This window comes from Marasmius oreades, chromosome 1, assembly GCF_018924745.1.
Source record: "Marasmius oreades isolate 03SP1 chromosome 1, whole genome shotgun sequence".
Taxonomy (NCBI): Eukaryota; Fungi; Basidiomycota; class Agaricomycetes; order Agaricales; family Marasmiaceae; genus Marasmius; species Marasmius oreades.
In genome coordinates this window covers 3,235,730-3,256,821 of record NC_057323.1, presented here as the reverse complement: position 1 = coordinate 3,256,821, position 21,092 = coordinate 3,235,730, and the positions used below count along the sequence as shown (strand labels likewise).

Below are 21,092 nucleotides of genomic sequence, written 5' to 3'. Positions count from 1 at the left end.
AAAGGTTTGTTTTTTTCGGCTTCCATGACTCCTTCATTCTCATATTCATTGTCAGTTCAAAAAGCCGTCATTTTTCAAACGAATCAGCCTGTTTGGATCAGTCAGGCGCCAGCCTCACCTCACCGCTGCCGAGCAATACATCCAATTGTCCATTCGTAAACGGGCAATGGCTTTCGTTGACGCCAGGGACGACCTAGAAACGAAAATCGGTCGCTTGTCTAGGCGGCTCAACTTTTTGATGACCGAATCAGATCTCTGGAGAGACAAGTTCATCACATTTGAGCAATATGCCGAAAAGTTGAGCGCTGAAGCAAATCAACTGAGAGCCAAGATCAACAAGGAGCAACGCGAGACGAAGCGTCTCTCTGGCCTCGTTACGTTGACGTCAGCTGAAAAGACAAAGTTACAGAATCGTGAGATCCACCGTCGTTTCTACATGGGCTACTCGAGCTAAATTGACCATTTGTAGAGCTCAAGGACACTGAACATGCACATCACGACGCCATGCTGGAACTTGTACAGATGAAGTCTACCATGGAACAAATGGAACGGGAACGTGCCGAAATGATTGCCGAAGTTGAAGCCCAAATCGAAAAGGCTCTGGTGTCCATGACTGTCGGTATAGCTGACTCCGATCCTGGAGGCTCTCGACCCAGCAGCAGCTTATCGAATTTTTCTGCTCCGAGGTCACGAAAGACTAGTTTTAGTGATCCCACTGCAAGGTCCAGGCAGCGTTCGTTTGGGACCGAATCCACTCTAGCCGAATCTTATGAGGGTGTTGAATCGACTCCCTATGTCACCGAACGAGAGACAGGGACCATTGAAGAGGGTGAAGAAGAGATTGTCTATTCGCCCAAGAAGAAACGCTTCTCCGCCTCGGAACAGGATATCCCTCAGGATGGAATGAATGCTGTAGATGAGGGCATCAGCCAAAAGAGCGACAAGATCGCGCAGAAAGTCCTTGAGATTCAGCAGAAGGTGTGTGTGTTCATGTTTGTTTGCTCGAAGTTTTTTTCTGACTGCCGTGCTACTTCAGCTGGAAACTGCTTTGACTACTGACAGACGAACAGCCAAATGGAGGAGGAACCAGGTCGCTGAGCAAGACAGTGATACCGACCTTTCTGAGAGTGCCCACGCCGCTCGTGCTCGGCCACCTAGAGGTCGAAAAAACCGACGTCGAAGCAACACCGCGTCCTCCACACAAACCAGTCGTAGTTCCAATATGGAAACTTCATCCATACGCACTCACACCAGGACCACCTCAATTCAAGATCCCGGGTATGACACGCCCAGACGCCTATCAGAAAGTCGCACAGCGAGCTTCCGTAGCACCCCAGAGCCATCAGTTCCCAAGCTCGCGCCTGGGGCACCCTTGAGTATGACTCGCTACAAATCTTCCACTTCTCCGAATGAGGATGAGTCGGATCATCACGCGACTGCTCTCAATTCTTCCTTGCATCCTCATCCTAAAGTCCCACCCAAGTCATTGACTGATGAGTCAGACAATGATTTCCAAAGCGCTTATTCAGAAAGCCCCAGAGCTAGCTACGGAGAATTTGGTGAACAGGGTGAGGAAAGCGACGAGCAGAAGAGTTCGGTCCTCGCATGAAAACTGCCTTCGCGGCTGACTCTTAGAATCCTCATATCTCCCTTGTATGCTCCATCTTCTTTGGCCATTATCGTTATACCTAATTTGCAGTGGATCTACCTATACATAGTACATATACGTCCTGAGTGATGCAGGGTTCTATGCATCCATTCGTCTTCGCACATTGAATGCTTTCACTACACTTGCTACCCTTTCGAAAAACCATGACTGCGTGTTCTTATCTGGAATGAAAACAAATTTATCGTGCTCCTTTCCGGACTTGTGGGCAAAACGAATTCCCGTGTCCTCTACTGTCACCCCTAGAAATCAGCCAGAGTGAGATTTAGAATTAACAACAACAAGAGTATCTGTCCACCTTGAACTTGAGTCAATGGAAGCTCCCAGTCAAGCCTCAGTTTCTTGGTCCAGAAAGAGAGAACCCTCGTCATAGTCAGAAGCACAACATTATCGCTACCGGGTGTATCTTGGATATTAATAAAGATGAGCACACGTTATCTTACACATTGTGAAGCGACCTCACTTATATGAGCAACGTAGAATTCTTGGCGATAGGCACCACTGTTCAGATCTTTCATCCAATATTGCCCAAGTGCCTCTCTCGCAGAATAAGGCTAGTTTGACGCGTGAGTAAAAGTCCCGAAACAACCACAGTTATAAGCCAACCTTGAGAACATGATCATGTGGTGTAAGTCTAGGCTAGACGGGTATCAGATAGAGAGGAAGTTGCTAGACCGAGCCACGAACCAATCGAACGCGATCTCGTTCTGGGCTGTCGAAGACGGTGGTGGTATTGCGGATCCCTGGGGGAGGAGATCAGCAGATGTCCAACACCGTGATAGATGGTAATGTGCACACCTTCGGAGACATTGGACGCCAGATCGAAAACTCCGACGACCGGCTTGGTCACAGCGCTGTCCAGGACTTAGTTTATAACTTGCATCTTCTATGGCAAAAGCGGCGCACCCAACAAGTCCTTTACCCATTCCTTTGAAGAAACCAAGCGCACCCTCGGATTCTGCGCCCTCTATAGGTTTCATCTGATCCCGTCAATGAGGCTTTACATGAGATCCTGAGGGCAGATAAAACAAACATACAAGGACTCCTTCCATAGCACTCGCAACGCTGCTCGCGAGGGCTTCTCCTCCAGCAGCCACCCCGTATCTGTGAAAACATGAATGAAGAAGACCAACATCGAGACTTTGTAGGTTGCTCACATGGCATGTCGAGGTCTGTTCCTGCGTTGAGTCATTCGACGACGAGCTTGATATTCCGAGTCAAACGTGGCGGACGATAATCCTGGAGAATGAACTTGTTTCTGAATGCCTCGAGGCTCTAGGTAAGGAAGAGCGCACCCTTGCCAACACTACTCGTGAACTTCGTCATGCTATCACTAAGACCGAAAACCGTCTTCTTCACGAAGCTCGCTGCGCCCTATGAGAGGGTGAGCCATCATGCCCCTGCCTTGAGCTCTGCTCCTACCTTGGCAATACCAATACCCAATTCACTGTTTCCGTGCATCACAGCCCCATTGAAGGGTTCATAGAATATATCCGCGACACCTGAACTAACATTTGTGAAAAGTCCCACCGGATTGCCAATGAAATCGGCAGATCCTAGAATTCGATAGAGCTGGCGGAGGACGTCCTGCCTGTAGTGGTAAAGAATGCGACTTTGAAGCTCAGGTGCAGTGAGTCGCACGTCTTTGATGGCCAACGCATTTAATGCGAGAGGAGCGTCGTTAACATTGCCCACAGCCATCGTCAATGCGTTCAGAACTACCGCCAGAGGGTTTCGGATGCTGAGCCTTGTGTTCGAGTGTTCAAAATATCCTCAAGTTGACAAGAAGGGGTTGCACTTACTTCTCGTCACTATTGACTCTCTCTGTCCGCATAAAGGATAATAACAACTTGATCGGTTGTAGTTCCAGAACCTCGAAATATATGTTCTGCCCAGGATCCAAGGGTTTCGGCTCGGGTATCTCATCCGCGTGTTCAATCAAAACGCTGCCAACAGTTTAGACCGTGAATACGATGATTGGCGATCGACTCACTCTTTTGTGCTCTCTTCCCACGATGCCCCCTTGATCTGGCTCAGGTCGTAAAGTGCGAACAACAAGTCTTCATCCGCTTCGATTGTTAGGGCTTGCAATAATATAGAGCAATACTTGACAAACAAGACTCCGTGCGCTGGATTTGGTGAGTGAATATTTAGATATGTGATTCAAACAAAAAAGTATACAGACTGTTGTCGTTGAGAAGGACGATGGACGCTTGAACCGTTGGGAGGGCGGCAACGGTAGTTGAGTCCTGAGGAATTGGGGTTGGTTGCAAGATGACCGGGTAAAGAGCATCATGGAGTTGATTATCGACCTGTAGTGTTCCGCAGGACAGGTTGAAGGCTTGGGCGATGGGACTAGCGGTGTATTCAAATGACAGCTTGTCTGCCAAGAGATAGATGATTTCCACAAGTTTCCTGTTCACCAAGGATATCCCGACCCCAGCAAGATCCAGGCTGAAACCAAAGGAAGGAGAGACCTCCTCCGCAACTGCCTCGAATGCCTCTACGCTACTAGTGATTGTGTCCTGTCTCGAAAGAGATCCCAAGGAATCCCTTCCCTTGGGCTTGTACGGACTTTCCTCGATGCGATAATTGGTAATCCGTAATATTTGCCTGCGTTCATCCGCTCTAACATCCAACGAAACTGCCTTGTTCCTTTGACCGTCCTGTTCGATTCATCAGCGGGGTGCCACGGAAAACGAGAATAGTTACAGACATTGAACTTGAACGGGACGAGACTGCCTATTTCCATAATGTCCACTGTCCTCCGATAACCATTGACGATGAGTACTATCTTCTTCTCTTTCGCTGAGGGATAATCCCATGCATACGACAGCGTGCTACGAGCGGCCACATTATACGTCGGATATGATTTCGTGAAGCCCGTTTCTTCATCGCGCGTTGAATCCTGATGGACAGCATTAGTGAATCGTGGACTTCAATGTGGAAGAATCCACACCTTTTGGCAGAGACCGAATCCATAATCACTTTGATTTTCGACGAGGAATGGCCATTCGTCCTCCGCCGCTGTGAAGTGGACAAACACTGTACTACCATCGATCTGAACATCAGCGCGAATCAACAAGATCTTGCCGGGGCTCCCTCCTGTTCGACTGAGCCTCAGGTAGACGGATCCAATGTCTGCAAGGTTTATTGGGGGGGACCTATTGTGATAGCTTGAGTCGTGCATTACTAAGATATCATGCTATATCATGGCTTACCATTGTGCGTTCAAGCCTGGCAAAGCCAGAGTCAATAATTTCTCATCTTTATTTCCGCTTAATATGTGTAGCGCTATTCTTTCTCCGGGATTTATTAGTGAACGCTCGCGAGGAGCTACGCCATGCTGACGGAATGCGATAGACTCCGAGAGATTGTTCTCGAGGAGGAAACGAGGGGTGAAGGTGATTACCTTCGTCAACTTGTACTTCCCGAGACCTTCAGACCACGATAACCCTATATGCATTTCGTCGCCTCTCTGCTTTTGCGAGGCAACAACCAACGGTGTTTCTGCCGAAGGCGCTTCCAAGCTATATGGTTTGGACCATGCCGAGTCTGCAAACTTCATGACGAACTCTCGACCATGGTCGTTGAGGTGAGACAGCACTATGTAGAGGTGTTAAAAAATGATACGCCTTCATCATTTTAATAAAGTCTTACTGAAGGGAACTGAGCTGGAAAGTGTCTCTGGCCCAAAAATCAGCACCGCTAATGATGACTAGTACGGCCTTGAGCTTACCATTACGGGTGTCTCCAGCAACATCCTGTAAAGCAGCGGCGCGATTTGATCGCGTTCTTATATAGAAAGGAAGTCCGGTCTTATTAACAACCACATAAGGACTGTATATTTGAACTTTAAAGGCGCCACCGGAGTCTGGGTATTTCCTAACGATCTTATTAGAACGCGAGGGTGGAGCATTGTGTCTGTACTTACACATAGTTTAGTCGAAGATTCAATTTCCTGTCATTTGAGTCACGAAGTACGAGGCGACTCTCGATGTCAAAGTCTGCATTGCCGTCGGTGTTGATGATAGCGAAGTCACTCGGTTTGAATACTAATGAAATCAATGTGAGTAGTATATTGAGCATAACGCACTAGTTCTCACCTGTGTCTTGTACTTCGACGTTAAGGAGAACCAAATGACCGAGCTCGACTGAATGAACAGGCATTATCCCTCCTTGACGGAGATAACTTTTCCAATTCTGATCAGTGTCTTTGTCGTAGACACGATACTGCAAGTTGTATGGAAGCAAGTTCTCAAGCTCTAAAGGTGCGCGAAGTTTCAAGGTGATCTTGGGGTATTTTCTAAATCAGAAGCAGTTGATAAACTGTCGGAAGATGAGATTGTACGGCCAGTGCTCACCGCAGGAGCGATTCATTCGGGGATAAATCACTGTGGACCCATGCCTGAAAGCGGAAAGCAGCCTCATTCGGGTCACCGTGAGGGCATTTTATGGTGAAACTTTTACAAGCTACAAGGTCTTCCCACTGAATAGCGCCACACCATTTGTATCCGAAGCCTTCTGCTGAAATTGTTCATACGTAGCTCATGTAGAAGTGGGAACGACTCACGGTCGGGTTGAATTCTGATTTTTGTTTGATTCACAGCCTCGATTGGAAGTGTATAATCCTGGCCAGGAGCCACTTTTTCCAACGAATAAACTGGGTGGCCATGTTCATCGACCAACGTGATCTCCAACGGATAAAGGGTCAGATTCTCGATTTTATATGTGGATCTAATGGTGACCACTTTAACGTTATCCACGACTCGGACCTCGCAGAGTAAACGGTTGCTGTGTTTATCGGTCTTCGGGCGTAAAGGGAACACAAATTCCCCTTCTCCATCAACAGGAACACCATGCAAGTGATCCCAGGTCTTCCCGACGAATTGTATTCCAATGTTGTGATGTCCTGACGACGGCACGTGCTGCGTAAATGTGATGAGTTGAGCACAGGTAGAAAGAACAACACGTACCTCTCGCATCGTCTTCCAGTCATCGAAGCGCCAATCGACTGTTTGTTCGTTAGCGATCTGAATCCCAGCATTGTTTTCCAATAGGTTGTTGTCATCGTCGGCCCAGATGAATATCGGAGACCCAGTTCGGTTTCGAACTCGATACGGAGCGTAACTTCCACGGGAATTTTGAAGTATATGTTCTCCTTCCTTGCTCCACATGTTCCATGTCGTTGTGGCGAGCTCAGCAAAAGTTGTGCTCAAATTGAGATCTAGTCGCTCACGTGCTTCGAGTTTCAAGTTAAGTTCGCTCGTCGGGGTCAGTCGAGAAGCCTGTAAATAATCAACTCCATTATCGACTTTGTAGCCAACGTCCGCTCACGGTTATCGAGAATCTCCAAGGATCGATCACTGTCGAGGGTTTTCAGCAATTACACTGATTAGCAAACAAAGGACGTCAACACACAAGGTTCCCAATGAGAATTCGTGAGATTCCAATAGCTTATTTGTGTTGCGAGTGTCGTGGTGGTGGAGAGCTATTGGCATGTAAATACAAAAGTTTTTCATCGAAAAAAAAAACAAGCACCAACCTCCCCTGACCAATCCTTGGCTCCAATGATGAACGGCTTTACTTTCAGGTGAAGCATGGGCTGCTCATGCATATCTCCAATAAGAACCAGACGGAATCCATCAAAGGAAGCTTTTAGCTGAACAACAAATTAGTTTATGAATGCAGTTGGTAAATGGGGTACCTCTCACTTGCTCTTTACACGTTATAGTTCGTGCTTTGCCACTTGCGCGGGCGTGAGTCCGTCTGCCGCTACGAGTCGTCTGGCCGAAGACTGTAGTACCTTCTTCAGGTGAAGGCTCATTGAAGGAATTATCCTGGGATGTAGTATACAATTCTATGGCCTTATTGACAATGGCGGTTATGAGCCGGATGTCACGATACGAAGCACGAAAAACGATCGGTTTTGCGTTGAGCTCGATACTACTCATGTTCTGGGAGGAGGTCGATCGATTATCGAGAGTCAAGGTCACGTCGAAATCATCCAGAAAACGAGCGCTATCTTCTGGCTTGCCCATACGCATCAGGGACATTCCCAGGTGATCTACAGTCAGTGCCATAACGCCCTTCAATCAAAAAACAAGATCAACATGGGATAGTGAATGCATGAGCCCTACGTACTTGCGACGACAGAAGAACTTGTTTTATTACGAGTTTGATGGATTGCGACTCTGGGTCAGAGTCATTTTCAAGCACAGAAACAGACACATCGTGCAGCTCGATACGAAAATCTACCGACATCGGGGAGGTGACCTCGGTTTCTTCGACCCGCACCGAAGGGTTCTCAGAAGGGGGGGACGATGCGGAGGTTATTCCGCTTGTGAAAAACCTCAATAAACCAAAAACAGGATCAATCGCGAAAATTATCTGCGGAGTGTCGATAGAAAGAATGACCTGGGCGGCACTTTGCATACCTCCAGGCTTTGAGTACAAGACCATAAACTGATTTCGGACGTGTTTCGCAGCAGGTATGATTTCCCGGAACTTTGAACCACCAGGTCGTGTGTTAGTCATAGTGAACGATTTGAGAATAACCTGCGCTTCCTGTCCTCCATTGGATAGCATCTTAAATCGAAAGTTGCTGTGATTGAGAGCAAACTTTGCGATGCCATGATCCTTGGTGTCAGCCTGGCGGAGAGTATGCTCATCATACAAGTGAAGTTTCACTGTTTCCATCGTTATCACGAGGTCTATTGTGGTCCAACCTCGGTCAGTAGCACCATTGCTGTTATCCTGACTGGATGACGCTCCTTCGAAACGAGTCGGGGGTCCAATTGGTCCTGTTTGCGCTTCGGCTGAACCAGTAGGTGCCCCTTCCAAAACACGAGGTATGCTTTGCAAAACCTGCATAAGAAGGCCGTATTGCACCTGGGTCAAGTGAAGACGAATTGCAGAGATGTCGAGAGACACCTTTCAAAGAAGGGTCAGCCATTATACGAGAAAAAGCGTAGAACATACCTTCATGTTGGGAAAGTCCATATCGACACTACGATCGATACCGCCTGTTTGTGTAATTTTGCTCTCCAGATCAATGTCATCAATGACTTTCATCACGGATATTCCGTCCTCATGGTACAGGGTAGATGTGAGTTGTACTCCTCGTAGGCTGGCATCGATCGTATTGACCACCCCTTCGCAAGTATTCCGTGCTGCTACTTCACCTAGTCTCATCGTCAAAGTGTTTTGAGAATGGCCCGGGTCAGACGGAAAGACTACGATAGGAGATTTGATAGAGATATTGAACTGCAATCGAGCAACATCAACCTCAGACGCGGTCTGAACTGCAGCCTGCGTAGCAGTGTCATACAATCCCTTGAGCCTCGCGAGTTTAGTAAGAAAGAGGTACAGATCATGGAGTGGCTGTTCCAGATAATTGAGTTTGAGTGATCCAGCGTTGAGCTGGATGGTGGTTTTTATTCCATCTTCGCGTTCTTTGAATGTCTCATATTCGAAGTCAGCGAAATTGTGACCTTCGATGGACAAGATCTGATCGAAATCGGGAAGAACAGGATGATCGTTGGAATCATTGCTCAAGGAGAGGCTTCCGAGTCGGGCCGCAACCTGCAGTCCAGTGGGAAGGACAAGAACTGCAACATTCGCGGTTGATAATGACAAGGTGGCCAGGTTGACGGCCTCGTTGATCAACGCCACTGAAAAAAAATGCTTAAAACACGTGATACACTGACCAACTAGAAAATCAAACCTTGGACACTCGCCAATTCTACCCCGACCTTTATTTTTCCCGAGCTATTTGAGGATTGCGACGACTCCGGGGAGGCTCGGATTTGTTCCGATGAGGTCGTTCTGAGCTCCTCAGCAGGGGTATTAGATGATGGAGGGACGAACGTGGTCATAATGAAGTCGTAAAGTGAAACGAGGGGCTCAGGGGCAGCATGGAACCTAAGAGTAGATATTTTGACGTCTACTACTTGTTCGATACCGTCGCAGACCGTGAGGAACTCCGGAGAGTCCGTCTGTGTCCTGACATAGGAGACACTGAGCAGGTCCTTCTTCTCAGCGATCTCATTCGATGAGATGAATTTCATTGGACCTCCGCCTGGCTGCTCAATATCCATAGAGAGTGAGCTAAGAGCAAAAGCAACTATTTAGATCTGGAATCGCATAACGAGAAGGCGAATCAAAACAAAGAAAAAACGAACCGAAGATTCACATTAACATTCAAATCAAATTTCGCGAGAACAAGTTTCATATCAAAACGCTCGAACGACACGTTACCCAGAGGCCGTTCTGTGCCATCACCACTAGTCTTCGATAAGGACGCCCCAAGGTGTTCAACTTGGAAGGCGAATTCGAATACGTGTTGACGGAGTTCAGCATTCTGCGACCATGGTGTGTCAATAAATGTCAAGCAGATGAAGAATATGAATAGACGGACGTCAACAGAGCTATCGGCATCGTAGAATGTTTCCGATTGAGAAGAAGGTTCATTTTCATTATCTTCGGCCTCCTCCATGTGATACTCGATGTCATTCACGGAGAATAACCTTGCGGGCGCCAAAGGGAAATCAGGTGTCTTCGCCGGCGGGGGAAGTGAATCTTCCCTTGTTGAGACACCGAACTTTGGTATTCCCACGTCAATCAGACGCATCAATGCCTTGTACTTGGTGTCGGAAAGGTTGACTTGAAGCGACGGAAGGTTTCCAGACACTTTGAAACGCGCTAACTGGGCAAAGGTGGGGACAATGGAGTTCTGGACTAGTAAGTTGACGTTAATCCGTTCCAAGAGATGGAGGGAATTATCGTTGCCCGACAAGGCATCCAAACATGTTTGCAAATCGTTTCCGACAACGAACTAGAAATTGAGGTGACGTAATTGTCGCTGATCGGTTGAATAATCGTACCTGTGCAGCCTCCAAATTCAAAGAAAATTTATCGTACAGCAATGTTTGCAGGTGTCTGTCCGCGTCGTGGCTGTAAGTCTGGTCCTTCTTGTGGCGCAGAGAAAGCATGGCACTTTTGTCTGCAAGCTCGCTCTCGATGGCTATATGACCGGCGTCTATGATTAGATGTCGACATTTGGTGGTGGTGACGCTATTCAGCTGGTTAATACAAACTAACGAATATGTGAACCGAGTCAATACTTACTCTTCGGGAACTATTATGATCGGAGCGTTCATGTCCACATGAATATCAACAGTTTTATGATTCTGGAGAGCGAACTCCAACCCAGCTCGAGTTTCCTTGCTGAGGCCTTCAAGTGTCTCACTGGCCGCGGTCTGTGATGTTATCAGGATAGACCCAGATATAGAGAAAAAGGTGGTACCAAGAGCGCCTCAACAGATTCGAGATGACTTTCAGGAGGCTTCAGAAATTTGTAGACGGCCTCGACGTAACCTTTGTGATAGATGATCTCCATGTGTCGCATGCGTACTGTCAACGCGTTGTCTGCTCTTTCATCCAAGGGATGGTTTTCAAACTTGATAAACAAGAATGGCTCCTTTGTATCGTCGGAAGCTTGGGCGACTCCCAAATCCTTCACTTTTACTATCTGTTTGTGCACGCTACGTTCCGTGGTGCCGTCGAAAACGGAGAATCCTCCCAGAGAGAGGGAAGCTTCGAGGTTATCAGGTCGTTGAATGACGTTGGCTTGGAACATATCGAAATTTATTGCTATAACATCCTTGATTTGGTGACGAGGACCATTTTTCAACGCGAAAGACCCCCGTTTTAAGTTAGCCATAATTCGAGCTTTTATGAATTCTCGAGGGGTTTGGAAGGAGCTCGTGACGGCCATCTTTTCATCGTAATCGAGAACTTCATAGAGCTGTTGCCGTTGTTCGTCGGTCATAGGCCCTCCAAAGCCGGCGTCGTCTTCAGAAGCCTTATCGGAAGTCCCCCAGAGCCAGCTTCCCCAGCTTTGTTTCTGAGGTTTTTGCTTTGCCTTTTCTTCCTCCAAACGTTTCCGCAAAGCTTGATCTTTGCGTAGCCGTGATCTTGCAATGGAACGGTAAAAACGTATATCTTCATATGAGAGCTTTCTTTCAAGATTCTCAAACTCAGTGACATCCTTTCGCAGAGAATGGAATTAGATGTTTGAAGGGGAGTCGTGGAAGCTGCGCTCACAGGTCCGGCTAGAACACTCAGCAACTTCTTCTGGAAAAGGTCGACATATCCCCGCCTATCATCACGCCGTTCGGCAAAATATTTCCACGTCCATCGTCGACGACGGTCCCTAACTCCTTCCAAGATAGCTGTACCTGCAAATTTCAGTCGAGCTCGAGCAGCATTGGTGGAAAATTCTATGTCGCTTGGCAAGAATTTGCGGTACTACGACAGAGACGTCAGGCAGTCAGAATGCGCGTCACGGAGTAGCCAAAAATACATACTTGATGCTTGCGTATGTATACATGATACATGTCAAGAAGCGAGATCACGTCGCGGTACTGGCCATCATCCAGAGCAACTCCAATCTCGTCAAACAGCAATTCTACATCGAAGCGAGGGGTCTCTCCGTCGAACCTATGATTCATGATAACCTTTTGGGTTGGGTTAAGAAGATTCAAAGGAGTCTATAGTAAACACGCACCCTTCCCTCACCAGATACGGGTCTGAGAATGAATTGGTGATCTGAATCTTTTGGGTCATGCGTAATCTAAACCGGCTTTAGTATGTATGCCAGCAGACATAGCTAGACTTCAAGCGCAATCACCATTGACTTGAATTTATCGACAATCTCGATACGAGAGAGTCCAGCCAAACTAGATGAATCTGTGTCGAAGTAAACGGCTAATGATTCAAGTTTACCGAGCTGGAAAGGGAAAATAATTGGCGGAAAAGTGAATTGGAAATTGAGGACGACAGCTACCTTGTGGATTGCACCATCAGTACTTTCGATGAATGCAGGACGCCAATCCCTATCGACAGAAACTGCTGTAAACCCCGCCAGCGTTACACCTGCAGCAAAAGGATGCTTGAGGCTATTTTCAGTGATTCCGTCGCCGCAGGGATACACGGCTTACCCCAGGGACGCTAAGTTTGTCTTCATACCGAATGTGAATGTTCTTGACGGTGATTTGTATGTTATTGATGATTTTTGCGATCAACGACGCCATGAGACCTTGCTGTTGCGGGGTGTCGTCTAAGAAGCATTAGAATGTGTTAAAAGTCCGACATTAGTCGAATCGACTCTGATTTCATACCAGGGGACTTGTCCGCCTGCAAATGCAATAATTCTGCATTTTCTACCCTTTCCAACTTCGCCGCTAACGCCCTTGCCTTCTCTTCCTCTGGATCGTACTTTGACTCCACGGAAGGAACAACAAGAAGGCAAACGTCCTCAATTAAGATTTCGACAGGTTGGTTGCCAAGATTCATCCAATGTAGTGAGAGAGTGAACTTGCCGAGATGTCCTGAGATTGTATGAGCAAAAATGTAACGAGAGTTTAGAATCTGTGTGCAAACCTTCGAGAATGTCGACGGGTAAACGAAACTTGTCAAGAGCACCTCTCTTCAACCGCAATTTTTGGAGAGTGAGTTGGCCTGAACATCCTTTTTCAGTACGAGTGCATCTCCTGAAAATGATTTGCCAACACACCTTGACCTATTCCATAATTCACTTGATTCATATCCAAATTCTCAACATACGGGGCCAGGATACGATTGAACACCTAATTGATGCAAGTTGATACTATCTTTTCAGCGGCCACGGAAGGGTGAATGCTTACGACGTTCAAGATTTCTTTCCCTGGATCGAGCCACCACATATTTTATAGCCGTGTCTGCAGGTTAATTGACCGGCGTTCGTAGAAGTAAGTCGGAATAAGTAGAAGGTTCTGAACGAGGGAGTACTGACGTATTTCAATCAATTAACGGTCACGGGTCACAGTCTGCCATCTTCCGGCCAAATATGTGACATAAAAGGAAACCTGTCGCCTTCATAATAAGTAGTATTTATTTATTGTGCGGGATGCCAGCTGTTTCCATAATCGTACAGTCGCGGCGGACAAAAATTTTAACCGAATTATTCACACTCAGACTGACATAAGGATCAAAAGAAAAATGTATTTTTAAGCTATTTAGAACAATATGGTCATGGTTCAACGAACCGTTTTTGCCTACACCGCCAATAGCTGAATAGATAGCCGACATATGTGCTACTTTATATAATCACCATCTGTCTCCAGATATGTTCACGATATGTAGAGTCACATGACAATGCCCTAATTACTTAGCACAAATGTTTCCAGTGGTCCTCCTGCCCTACTCTTGCATACATTGACCTTTGGTAGGTAAAATATCTCATTTGGACCCATTTCCATCGCGGGAGGAACAAGGGACGCCAGAATTCCCTTTGCTGGATTGTGTTACGGCATGGTTACGGCATGGTCAATATATGTTCACGATATATTGAGTTTATGGGAGATATATAAAGTAGCACATATCTGTACGACATGGGCCAGTTTTGGTAGTGTAGGGTCAATATGGAAGTTTTATACCAAAAATTGAGACTCGGCTAAAAACAACCGCTAAAAATACGAAAAAGGCGGAAAATGCTCCTTTCGCCGAGCTGAGCGTGATTCCGGTAAAAGTGAGTCATCGGAGGCCGAGAAGTTTATGTCCAAATATAGTAATTTTGCTTTGACACCCGTGACATGACAGTGAAATATTGCTGGCCTGCGACGACAAACGTCAAGAAGTCACCAACGGCTGCCATCAGTGCTCCAGATTCTCAGGTGGATCTGACAACTCCAACTCCTCAAATAAAGTGGCAATTAAGGATGCAACTGCTGTTGCCAGTTGACTGCCAGGTTATCAGTTGGAGGAGGAGAGTTCTGGTGGTGAATCTTCTGAAGATGACTTGGCAATGGAAGAATGGAAGGAAGGCAAGTTTGATGATGAGGGATTACAAGAGCAGATGTTTTATTTTGCAGTGGCTATGGATGATGCAATGATGACTTGAAGGATGAGGACTGGGTTCCAGAGATTTGCCAGAGATATTGAAAAAGGGGGCAGCAAGAGGAAAAAAGTGAAAAACTGATTATAAAATTCCTCAAAGTGCATTATAATTTGAACAAAGTGTACTAGCCTGTTAAATAGAACTTGCCAAAGCACCACCCTTACAGATAAAATGTATAAACACTGGTGGACTGGGCAGATGCAAAGATGTGCTGTCGTGATGATAGATGATCTGATCTGTCTACCTGGCGCGACTGTGCGCCTACAGTGCTAAACTACATGTGATCTGTGGCTATGTCCTCCGGGATCCCCTACTCCACCGGGTACGTCCCAAGGTAGCGGCCAAAAGTTGGTTGAAATTGGCTTGAGACTTGGAAACGGGTCGTGGGAAAAACTTCGAAACACCATTTTTCGACGTATTTCCCTGGTCTGAGTTCAAATCTATCATTTTCTTGGCCCAGAAAATTCAAAATTCAGTGCTAAGAAAATTGTCGTGCTTGGCTGTCCGCGACTGTAGGCCGCCTAGAAAAAAATTTGACGATGTCCAAGCAGGTCCCACGACCCCAACGCACCAATACGGCGTGGCTCAAGCGTGGCTGACTCGCTTTGTGGTTCACAGTGGGTGCAAATGTGATATTCATGATATCATTATGGGGTGGGACCTGCTTGGTCATCGTCAAAAATTTTCTAGGTGGCCTACGATTGGAAAAACGATGTTTGCAACCTGACGATCCCCTGTGCAGGGGCGAGGGCTCGGAATAAGTCAGCAATGGCACTGATCCGAAGTTTCGCTTCGCGTGGCCTAGTGATAGCCGCGGCGTGCCAGTTTGATTCAAGTACCCTTTGAACTTATTTCATGTAAATATTGCAGAAATGATTGACATCTTACCTCCAACTATTGTCATTTCTTCTCAAATCCATTTTAGACCAGCAAAGGACGATGATCGATCACCTACAGCGAGATGCATGTTCAGCACCTCGTGTAGCATATTCCACCAATTAGTACCATGCGAAACTTCGGATATGCAAATCAGTGACCTGAGACCTCTTGCTTGCGACCTACCATGAGGAATGTCCAAGAGACATCCCTTCAGACCATGCTTGCTGTTTTGCAGTCACAGCACCTCAGGCAGGAGTTTGACGGCTAACGAGCCCCCCAAAGAGCCGTGAGAGGCCTTCGTCCCACCACCACTACTTGCACCTCTTCGCCACGTCTTTACCCTCTTTCCCTCGCATCATCCCCTATCATACACATGGATTTCATCTCTAACGACGTCTGGTTACTGTGGAACACACGAGGTGGTTTACCTTTGAGAAAGCTAGCCAAAGTGGACCCGTACTTAGGCTACGCCTTCGCCTGCCCGTTGAAAGGAAAAGAACCAGAACAAGATGTAATGGGCTGACTATGTTACTTAAGTAACTCAGGTATAGTAATCAGTACTAGTACCTTGCCAGCTCTTTTTAGGCAAGTAAATAATCAAGAATCAAGAGCGTAAAGTATCAACAGAGAAAGGAAGAGCAATATTCCTTGTGATTGCCCACATATGCTTGCGCATGCATTCGTCCCGGAGGACGAGAACGGTGGCGTGTGAACTCTTTTATGAAAGCACGTGCTTCCTTCCAGCGGGAAAAAAAAACTACTTGTAGGGTTGTACGACTCGCTCATCAAATCTCTGACACGTCCTTTTCTTGTTTGTCGTTAGCCCTTCACCTCCATGGCTCCTCTCGCAGATTTCCTCCTGACTCATGTTCCCATTACTCTCCCCCCTCATCTATACTCTTATATCCATGGGAAGACACCACTGTCATCTACTCCAACTGTGGTTACAGCTCTTGCTTCCTACCTAATTGTTATATTCGGCATTCAAGCCTTAATGAAGAATCGACCTGCTCAGAAGCTCAATACGCTCTTTCAGGCCCATAATGTCATTTTGAGCAGCGGGAGCCTCTTGCTACTGGTTCTAATGTTGGAGGAAATTCTGCCAATTATGTGGAAACATGGGCTGTTTTACGGTATCTGTCATGAAGGCGCTTGGACTAGCGTATGTGTTTCGAGCTGTACCTTCCGAAGTTCTCATTTCTAACGGCTGCTGCAGAGAATGGAGTTTTACTACATGATCAACTATTACTTTAAATATTTGGAACTGCTTGATACAGTCTTCCTCGCGTTCAAGAAGAAACCCCTTGGTAATTGGGATTATCCGCAAAACGCCTCAAATGCTTTGTTGACACTATTGCAGCATTCCTACACGTCTTCCATCACTCTGCCACCGCGCTTCTATGTTATTCCCAGTTGGAAGGGAGAACGAGTATCGTGAGTTTCCTCTATGCCACAAGCGTACCATGTTCATGTTCGCTCTGCAGTCTTGGACTGTCATTTCGTTGAACCTTACGGTCCATGTCCTCATGTGTGAGTCACTCCATGTTCCTCGGAACTTGAACCTTTCTGAAAGACAATCGAAGACTACTATTACTACGCAACTGCGGGTGGTGCTAAAATCTGGGTAGGTGGCTTGGAAATATATTCATAACTCAGTTAACTTCTCCCACAGTGGAAGAAGTACTTGACGATGATGCAGATCATTCAGTTCGTGATCGACCTCTTCCTGGTTTACTTTGGCAGTAAGTTTCAGTAGTGTGCGATTCAAGTGATGTGCTTAGTATTTCTATTTCCCCAGCCTACCAACACTTTTCGTTTATCTACAAAGATACAGTCCCTGGTATTGGCGATTGTGCTGGCGGGGAAAATGCCGCACTGTTTGGTTGTGGACTGCTTTCCAGCTATCTTCTGCTCTTCATCAACTTCTACTTCCGAACATATAAAAAACCGGCCGGGAATCATGTTAGAGGGGCGAGGAATGGATCAGCAAATGGACATGCGAACGGCAACGGGAGAGCGTAAGTGGGAACCCAGTGTTTGTGACGACAGTCATTAACGAAATCCTATACTCGTAGTCACAAAGCAGAATGAATTTGGCCCCCGGGGTAAGGAGGTAGCTGGTAAATCCGTTTTGAAGACCTTAGACGAGTCGTATACCCTTGAGCATTTATTGTTGTTTTAATAACTAGATGGTTGTTGGGGACAGGACAGCACGGGCTCGCAATCCATACTGTTCGCTTAAGATGAATGTATTGCTGTCACTGACTGTCAAATATACACCCGTAAGAGAGATTTGTACATGTAGACTACTTACTGTAAGTGGCGGTGAATTTCCCCAATCGAGCCCGTTTGTGTACAGTACCAGTCCTCATCCTGGTACCACCACCCTACTCCATGGCTGATCCCTGGGATGACGTGGGCGTCCATTATGGAGGGTCCACTGAATTCCTAGTATCAGCAGAGCTCTTCGTGTCTTCAGCGGCGGGCTCCGCGTTACGCAAGGTATGGTGAATAATTAACGAGTGTTCTGACCGCCGTGCTCAACATCAAATAGCCACCTAATTCAAAGAAAAGGACCGATAGGCGAGAGAATGGTTCCACCGACGAGAGGAGAATCAAAGGTATGCCATCAGCCCGCTCCCTTACATCTCATTCTCAAGAACAACAGAGAAGACAAGCTGGCTTTCTCTGACCAAGGGTCCAGCTGTAGCGGGTCACTGGAGGCCGGCGACGTGTAGACTATCTGAAGAGGGAGAGAGATGCTTGCTCAATATTTACGTCGATGTGTGTTTCCTGTGTCGTTGTCTGACTGTTGTTTCCTAACAACTGTTTTTCCAAGGAATCCATTCTATACCAAACGCTATCTATTCATCTGCTGAATCACACCGATATCCGTCATGCTCACCCTTCCCTCTTTCAACGCAAGAACTGTCTCTCAATGAACTGTCTCGCAATATACTGCATCGCGTTCGTAACCTCTGACATCTAATTTTGCGGCCTGAAAAAAGCAACTTTTACGTTCTAGCGGGAAACGGTGGTCCTCTACGAGTACATCCGACGAACCTGTATACTTGCAATTTGCCTCTGCCGACCTCTGCAATACTTGGCTGGCCCTCTTGCGGTCTTACGCACTTCCTGAAATCTATGGAAGGTGTTTTTTCCCGGATGAAGGAGGCTCATACAGGATGTGGCGGCAGGTGGAGCTCGCCGTGCTTCAAGGAAGAAACCTCGGCAATAGCAAACCATTCGATGTTGATGAAGACTCGTCCTCACCTTCCGACCCGGATCCAGTCGATATGGACGTTTATTGCGAAGTCAAATTGAACGACGTGTCCTGTGGTCGCACGACAATCAAGAATGGCGTTGAATCTCCCGACTGGCATGAAAACTTCACATTTTCGGATCTTCCGCCATTCGAAAACCTAGATATTATTGTTTGGCGGGAGAAGAAGCTCTTCAAGTCAAGTATGTTGGGCACGATTCGGATAGCACTCAGTAATTTCCCCCGAGGCGAGGCGGTCGACGCCTGGTTTCCTGTGTTACATGCAGGACCGGTGACAGGTGATCTGCAAGTCGGCGAACTTCGTTTGAAGTTGAGGGTGGACGAGTAAGGCTTCCAATCCTTCTTGTTCTTAATGGAGACATCTTACCGATGAAACAGAGAACTCATACTGCCATTGGCCACTTATGAAAGATTACTTCGAGTAGGTATTTTCGACAGTTACGATGAAGCACTCCCTAATTTCCCTCCAAGAAACTTCGTTCCAGAAATTTCTTGGATTGGCTTACAGATTTCGAGAGTAAACTGAAATTGAAAACAGTTGCCTCGCAACTGATGTCTATGGCAGTGGCGGAAAATAAACTCATCGAACAAGTACAGACGCTCGCAGACAGGGAAGTTGATGGATCCGTATCATGTATGTTCATTTTACTGTGCAAACTCGCTCCCGACTTAACTTAGTAGCCCACCAAACTCTATTTCGTGGCAACAACCCTTTGACCCGAATTGCCGAACAGACTATGGCTTGGTATGGCATGGAGTTCTTAGAAACCTCTATCGGGAGTGTGTTGCGCCGACTTATTTCTGAGAAAGTCAGCATAGAAGTTGATCCTATGCGGAGTGGAAAAAGCCAGAAAGATATCGAGCGCAACGTCGAGTTACTCATCAGCTGGTGTCGAAAAATCTGGACACAAATCTTTACTTCTCGGTAAACCTCGCACAATTATTCCGTCACTAAGAGCTCATATACTTTCTCAAGGCAAGCATGCCCCCCAGAGATGAGACGGTTATTCCGCACCATCCGTGAATTGGTTGAGAAGCGTTTCCCTTTGCAAGATAATCGCGAATTACATTGGAAATGCGTATCTGCATTTGTCTTTCTCAGATTTATCGTACCTGCTATACTGCACCCGCATCTGTTCGGTTTATGTCCAGGTATCATGACCGCGATCTCGATTCAAGCAAATATTGACGATTCCCCCTATAGGTCTTCCTAGCGAAAGAGTTCAGCGCAGTTTGACATTGATCGCCAAAGTCATACAAAGCCTCGCAAATCTGAATGCAGTAAGATGACGCGCTCTCTTTGTTCCCACCGCAAATTCACATGTCCGGTTCATTTTGTAGTCCGTCCAGAAAGAGGAGTTCATGGTTGGCGTGAAGGACTTCTTGAAGGAAAGTATACCTGCCATGATAGACTATCTCCTAATTGTGTCTACGCCGGGTCCAGAAGACACACGCAATGGAACGAGTCGCAGTTCGGACCATGATCATACGAAGGTTGTCAATTCCTTACAGAAGCGAATGTCGACCATGCCAGTTCTGTATAGAGAGGCGATACCAGTCCTGCCTCATCTTCTGGATCCAGCAAGGTTTGACATTATTTGTCTTTTGATTTCAAGTCGTTCATTCCGGCCTTTAGGCACCTCGCCGTTATCACCTCAGCCGTCATCCGGACGTCTCGAACTTACCTGTCGGATACCAATGCTCAAGAATCTCGAGACAGCCCGCTAGAAGAGCTTTACTCGAGGTGCGTCGAAGTGGAAGAAAAAGCCCTCTATCGTGTCAGCCAGTTAGCTGCCCAGCTTTCTGCCAACCAAAGGAAGGTCCCGAAGGGGAACGAAACCGAAACGACATTTGCTTTTTCACCCTCGTCTCCTACCACTCCCACCAGTCCTCACTCAACGAAGTCCGAGCGTCCCTCGACAGCGCCGTCTGTTTCTGATGCAGATAACTCGCGGCGACGCATGTTTGACACCAGTAACCCCGGACCCTTCGTCAAGACTTTAGAAGCAAAGTCGCCCCTACCCCCCCGTAATAAACTGCTGCATATCAAATCAACCTCCACCGATTCCATATCTCCAATTTCGCGCTCACCTGCTTCCAATATTGCGGGGGGAATCCGACAAGAAATGCCCATCGATGTTTTGGATGACCCAGTTAAGAGGAAAAAGAAATTTGGCATATGGCGACGGTAGTTTGAGTTGGGCAACTGTTATTTTCTTATGTATTGTGTTATCTTATATGGTGTAGTCCCACTCGCGTGTATTTCGTGCTAAGTATTTATCACATACCATAATAATCTGGTGTTTCCCCAAGGCCTCAGGTGA

General features: G+C 46.8%; 3 protein-coding genes across 3 annotated transcripts; 2 read left to right on the top strand and 1 right to left on the bottom strand.

Annotated features, from left to right (window-relative positions):
• Nucleotides 1-1,636: 1,636 nt before the first annotated feature.
• E1B28_001083 (uncharacterized protein) lies at nucleotides 1,637-13,509 on the bottom strand. Its single transcript, XM_043146981.1, has 46 exons — nucleotides 13,375-13,509; nucleotides 13,245-13,317; nucleotides 13,112-13,189; nucleotides 12,850-13,059; nucleotides 12,670-12,788; nucleotides 12,516-12,620; nucleotides 12,360-12,458; nucleotides 12,237-12,302; nucleotides 12,037-12,186; nucleotides 11,774-11,977; nucleotides 10,974-11,717; nucleotides 10,796-10,926; nucleotides 10,552-10,741; nucleotides 10,086-10,502; nucleotides 9,850-10,028; nucleotides 9,393-9,775; nucleotides 8,648-9,339; nucleotides 7,811-8,599; nucleotides 7,381-7,755; nucleotides 7,212-7,328; nucleotides 7,088-7,157; nucleotides 7,004-7,032; nucleotides 6,643-6,954; nucleotides 6,240-6,594; nucleotides 6,031-6,190; nucleotides 5,773-5,972; nucleotides 5,601-5,721; nucleotides 5,406-5,551; nucleotides 5,327-5,353; nucleotides 4,888-5,272; nucleotides 4,626-4,830; nucleotides 4,383-4,574; nucleotides 3,852-4,332; nucleotides 3,660-3,795; nucleotides 3,469-3,612; nucleotides 3,089-3,413; nucleotides 2,962-3,040; nucleotides 2,824-2,905; nucleotides 2,704-2,770; nucleotides 2,573-2,646; nucleotides 2,465-2,520; nucleotides 2,354-2,409; nucleotides 2,273-2,305; nucleotides 2,130-2,220; nucleotides 1,965-2,072; nucleotides 1,637-1,908 (listed from the first exon to the last, which is right to left on the bottom strand). Exons 1-46 carry the CDS (start codon nucleotides 13,411-13,413, stop codon nucleotides 1,748-1,750), a joined length of 9,255 nt encoding a protein of 3,084 aa, XP_043015686.1. The 5' UTR covers nucleotides 13,414-13,509; the 3' UTR covers nucleotides 1,637-1,747.
• Nucleotides 13,510-16,259: 2,750 nt separating this feature from the next.
• E1B28_001082 (uncharacterized protein) lies at nucleotides 16,260-17,787 on the top strand. Its single transcript, XM_043146980.1, has 8 exons — nucleotides 16,260-16,647; nucleotides 16,702-16,792; nucleotides 16,846-16,919; nucleotides 16,970-17,015; nucleotides 17,069-17,109; nucleotides 17,158-17,227; nucleotides 17,284-17,503; nucleotides 17,561-17,787. The coding sequence occupies exons 1-8, from the start codon at nucleotides 16,321-16,323 to the stop codon at nucleotides 17,574-17,576; spliced, it is 885 nt and encodes a 294-aa protein (XP_043015685.1). The 5' UTR covers nucleotides 16,260-16,320; the 3' UTR covers nucleotides 17,577-17,787.
• Nucleotides 17,788-17,814: 27 nt separating this feature from the next.
• Nucleotides 17,815-21,081, top strand: E1B28_001081 (uncharacterized protein). The gene is made up of 12 exons (XM_043146979.1): nucleotides 17,815-17,987; nucleotides 18,040-18,106; nucleotides 18,154-18,269; nucleotides 18,325-18,452; nucleotides 18,511-19,092; nucleotides 19,147-19,189; nucleotides 19,240-19,402; nucleotides 19,450-19,693; nucleotides 19,745-19,920; nucleotides 19,973-20,049; nucleotides 20,110-20,354; nucleotides 20,405-21,081. Exons 1-12 carry the CDS (start codon nucleotides 17,880-17,882, stop codon nucleotides 20,958-20,960), a joined length of 2,505 nt encoding a protein of 834 aa, XP_043015684.1. The 5' UTR covers nucleotides 17,815-17,879; the 3' UTR covers nucleotides 20,961-21,081.
• Nucleotides 21,082-21,092: the final 11 nt, after the last annotated feature.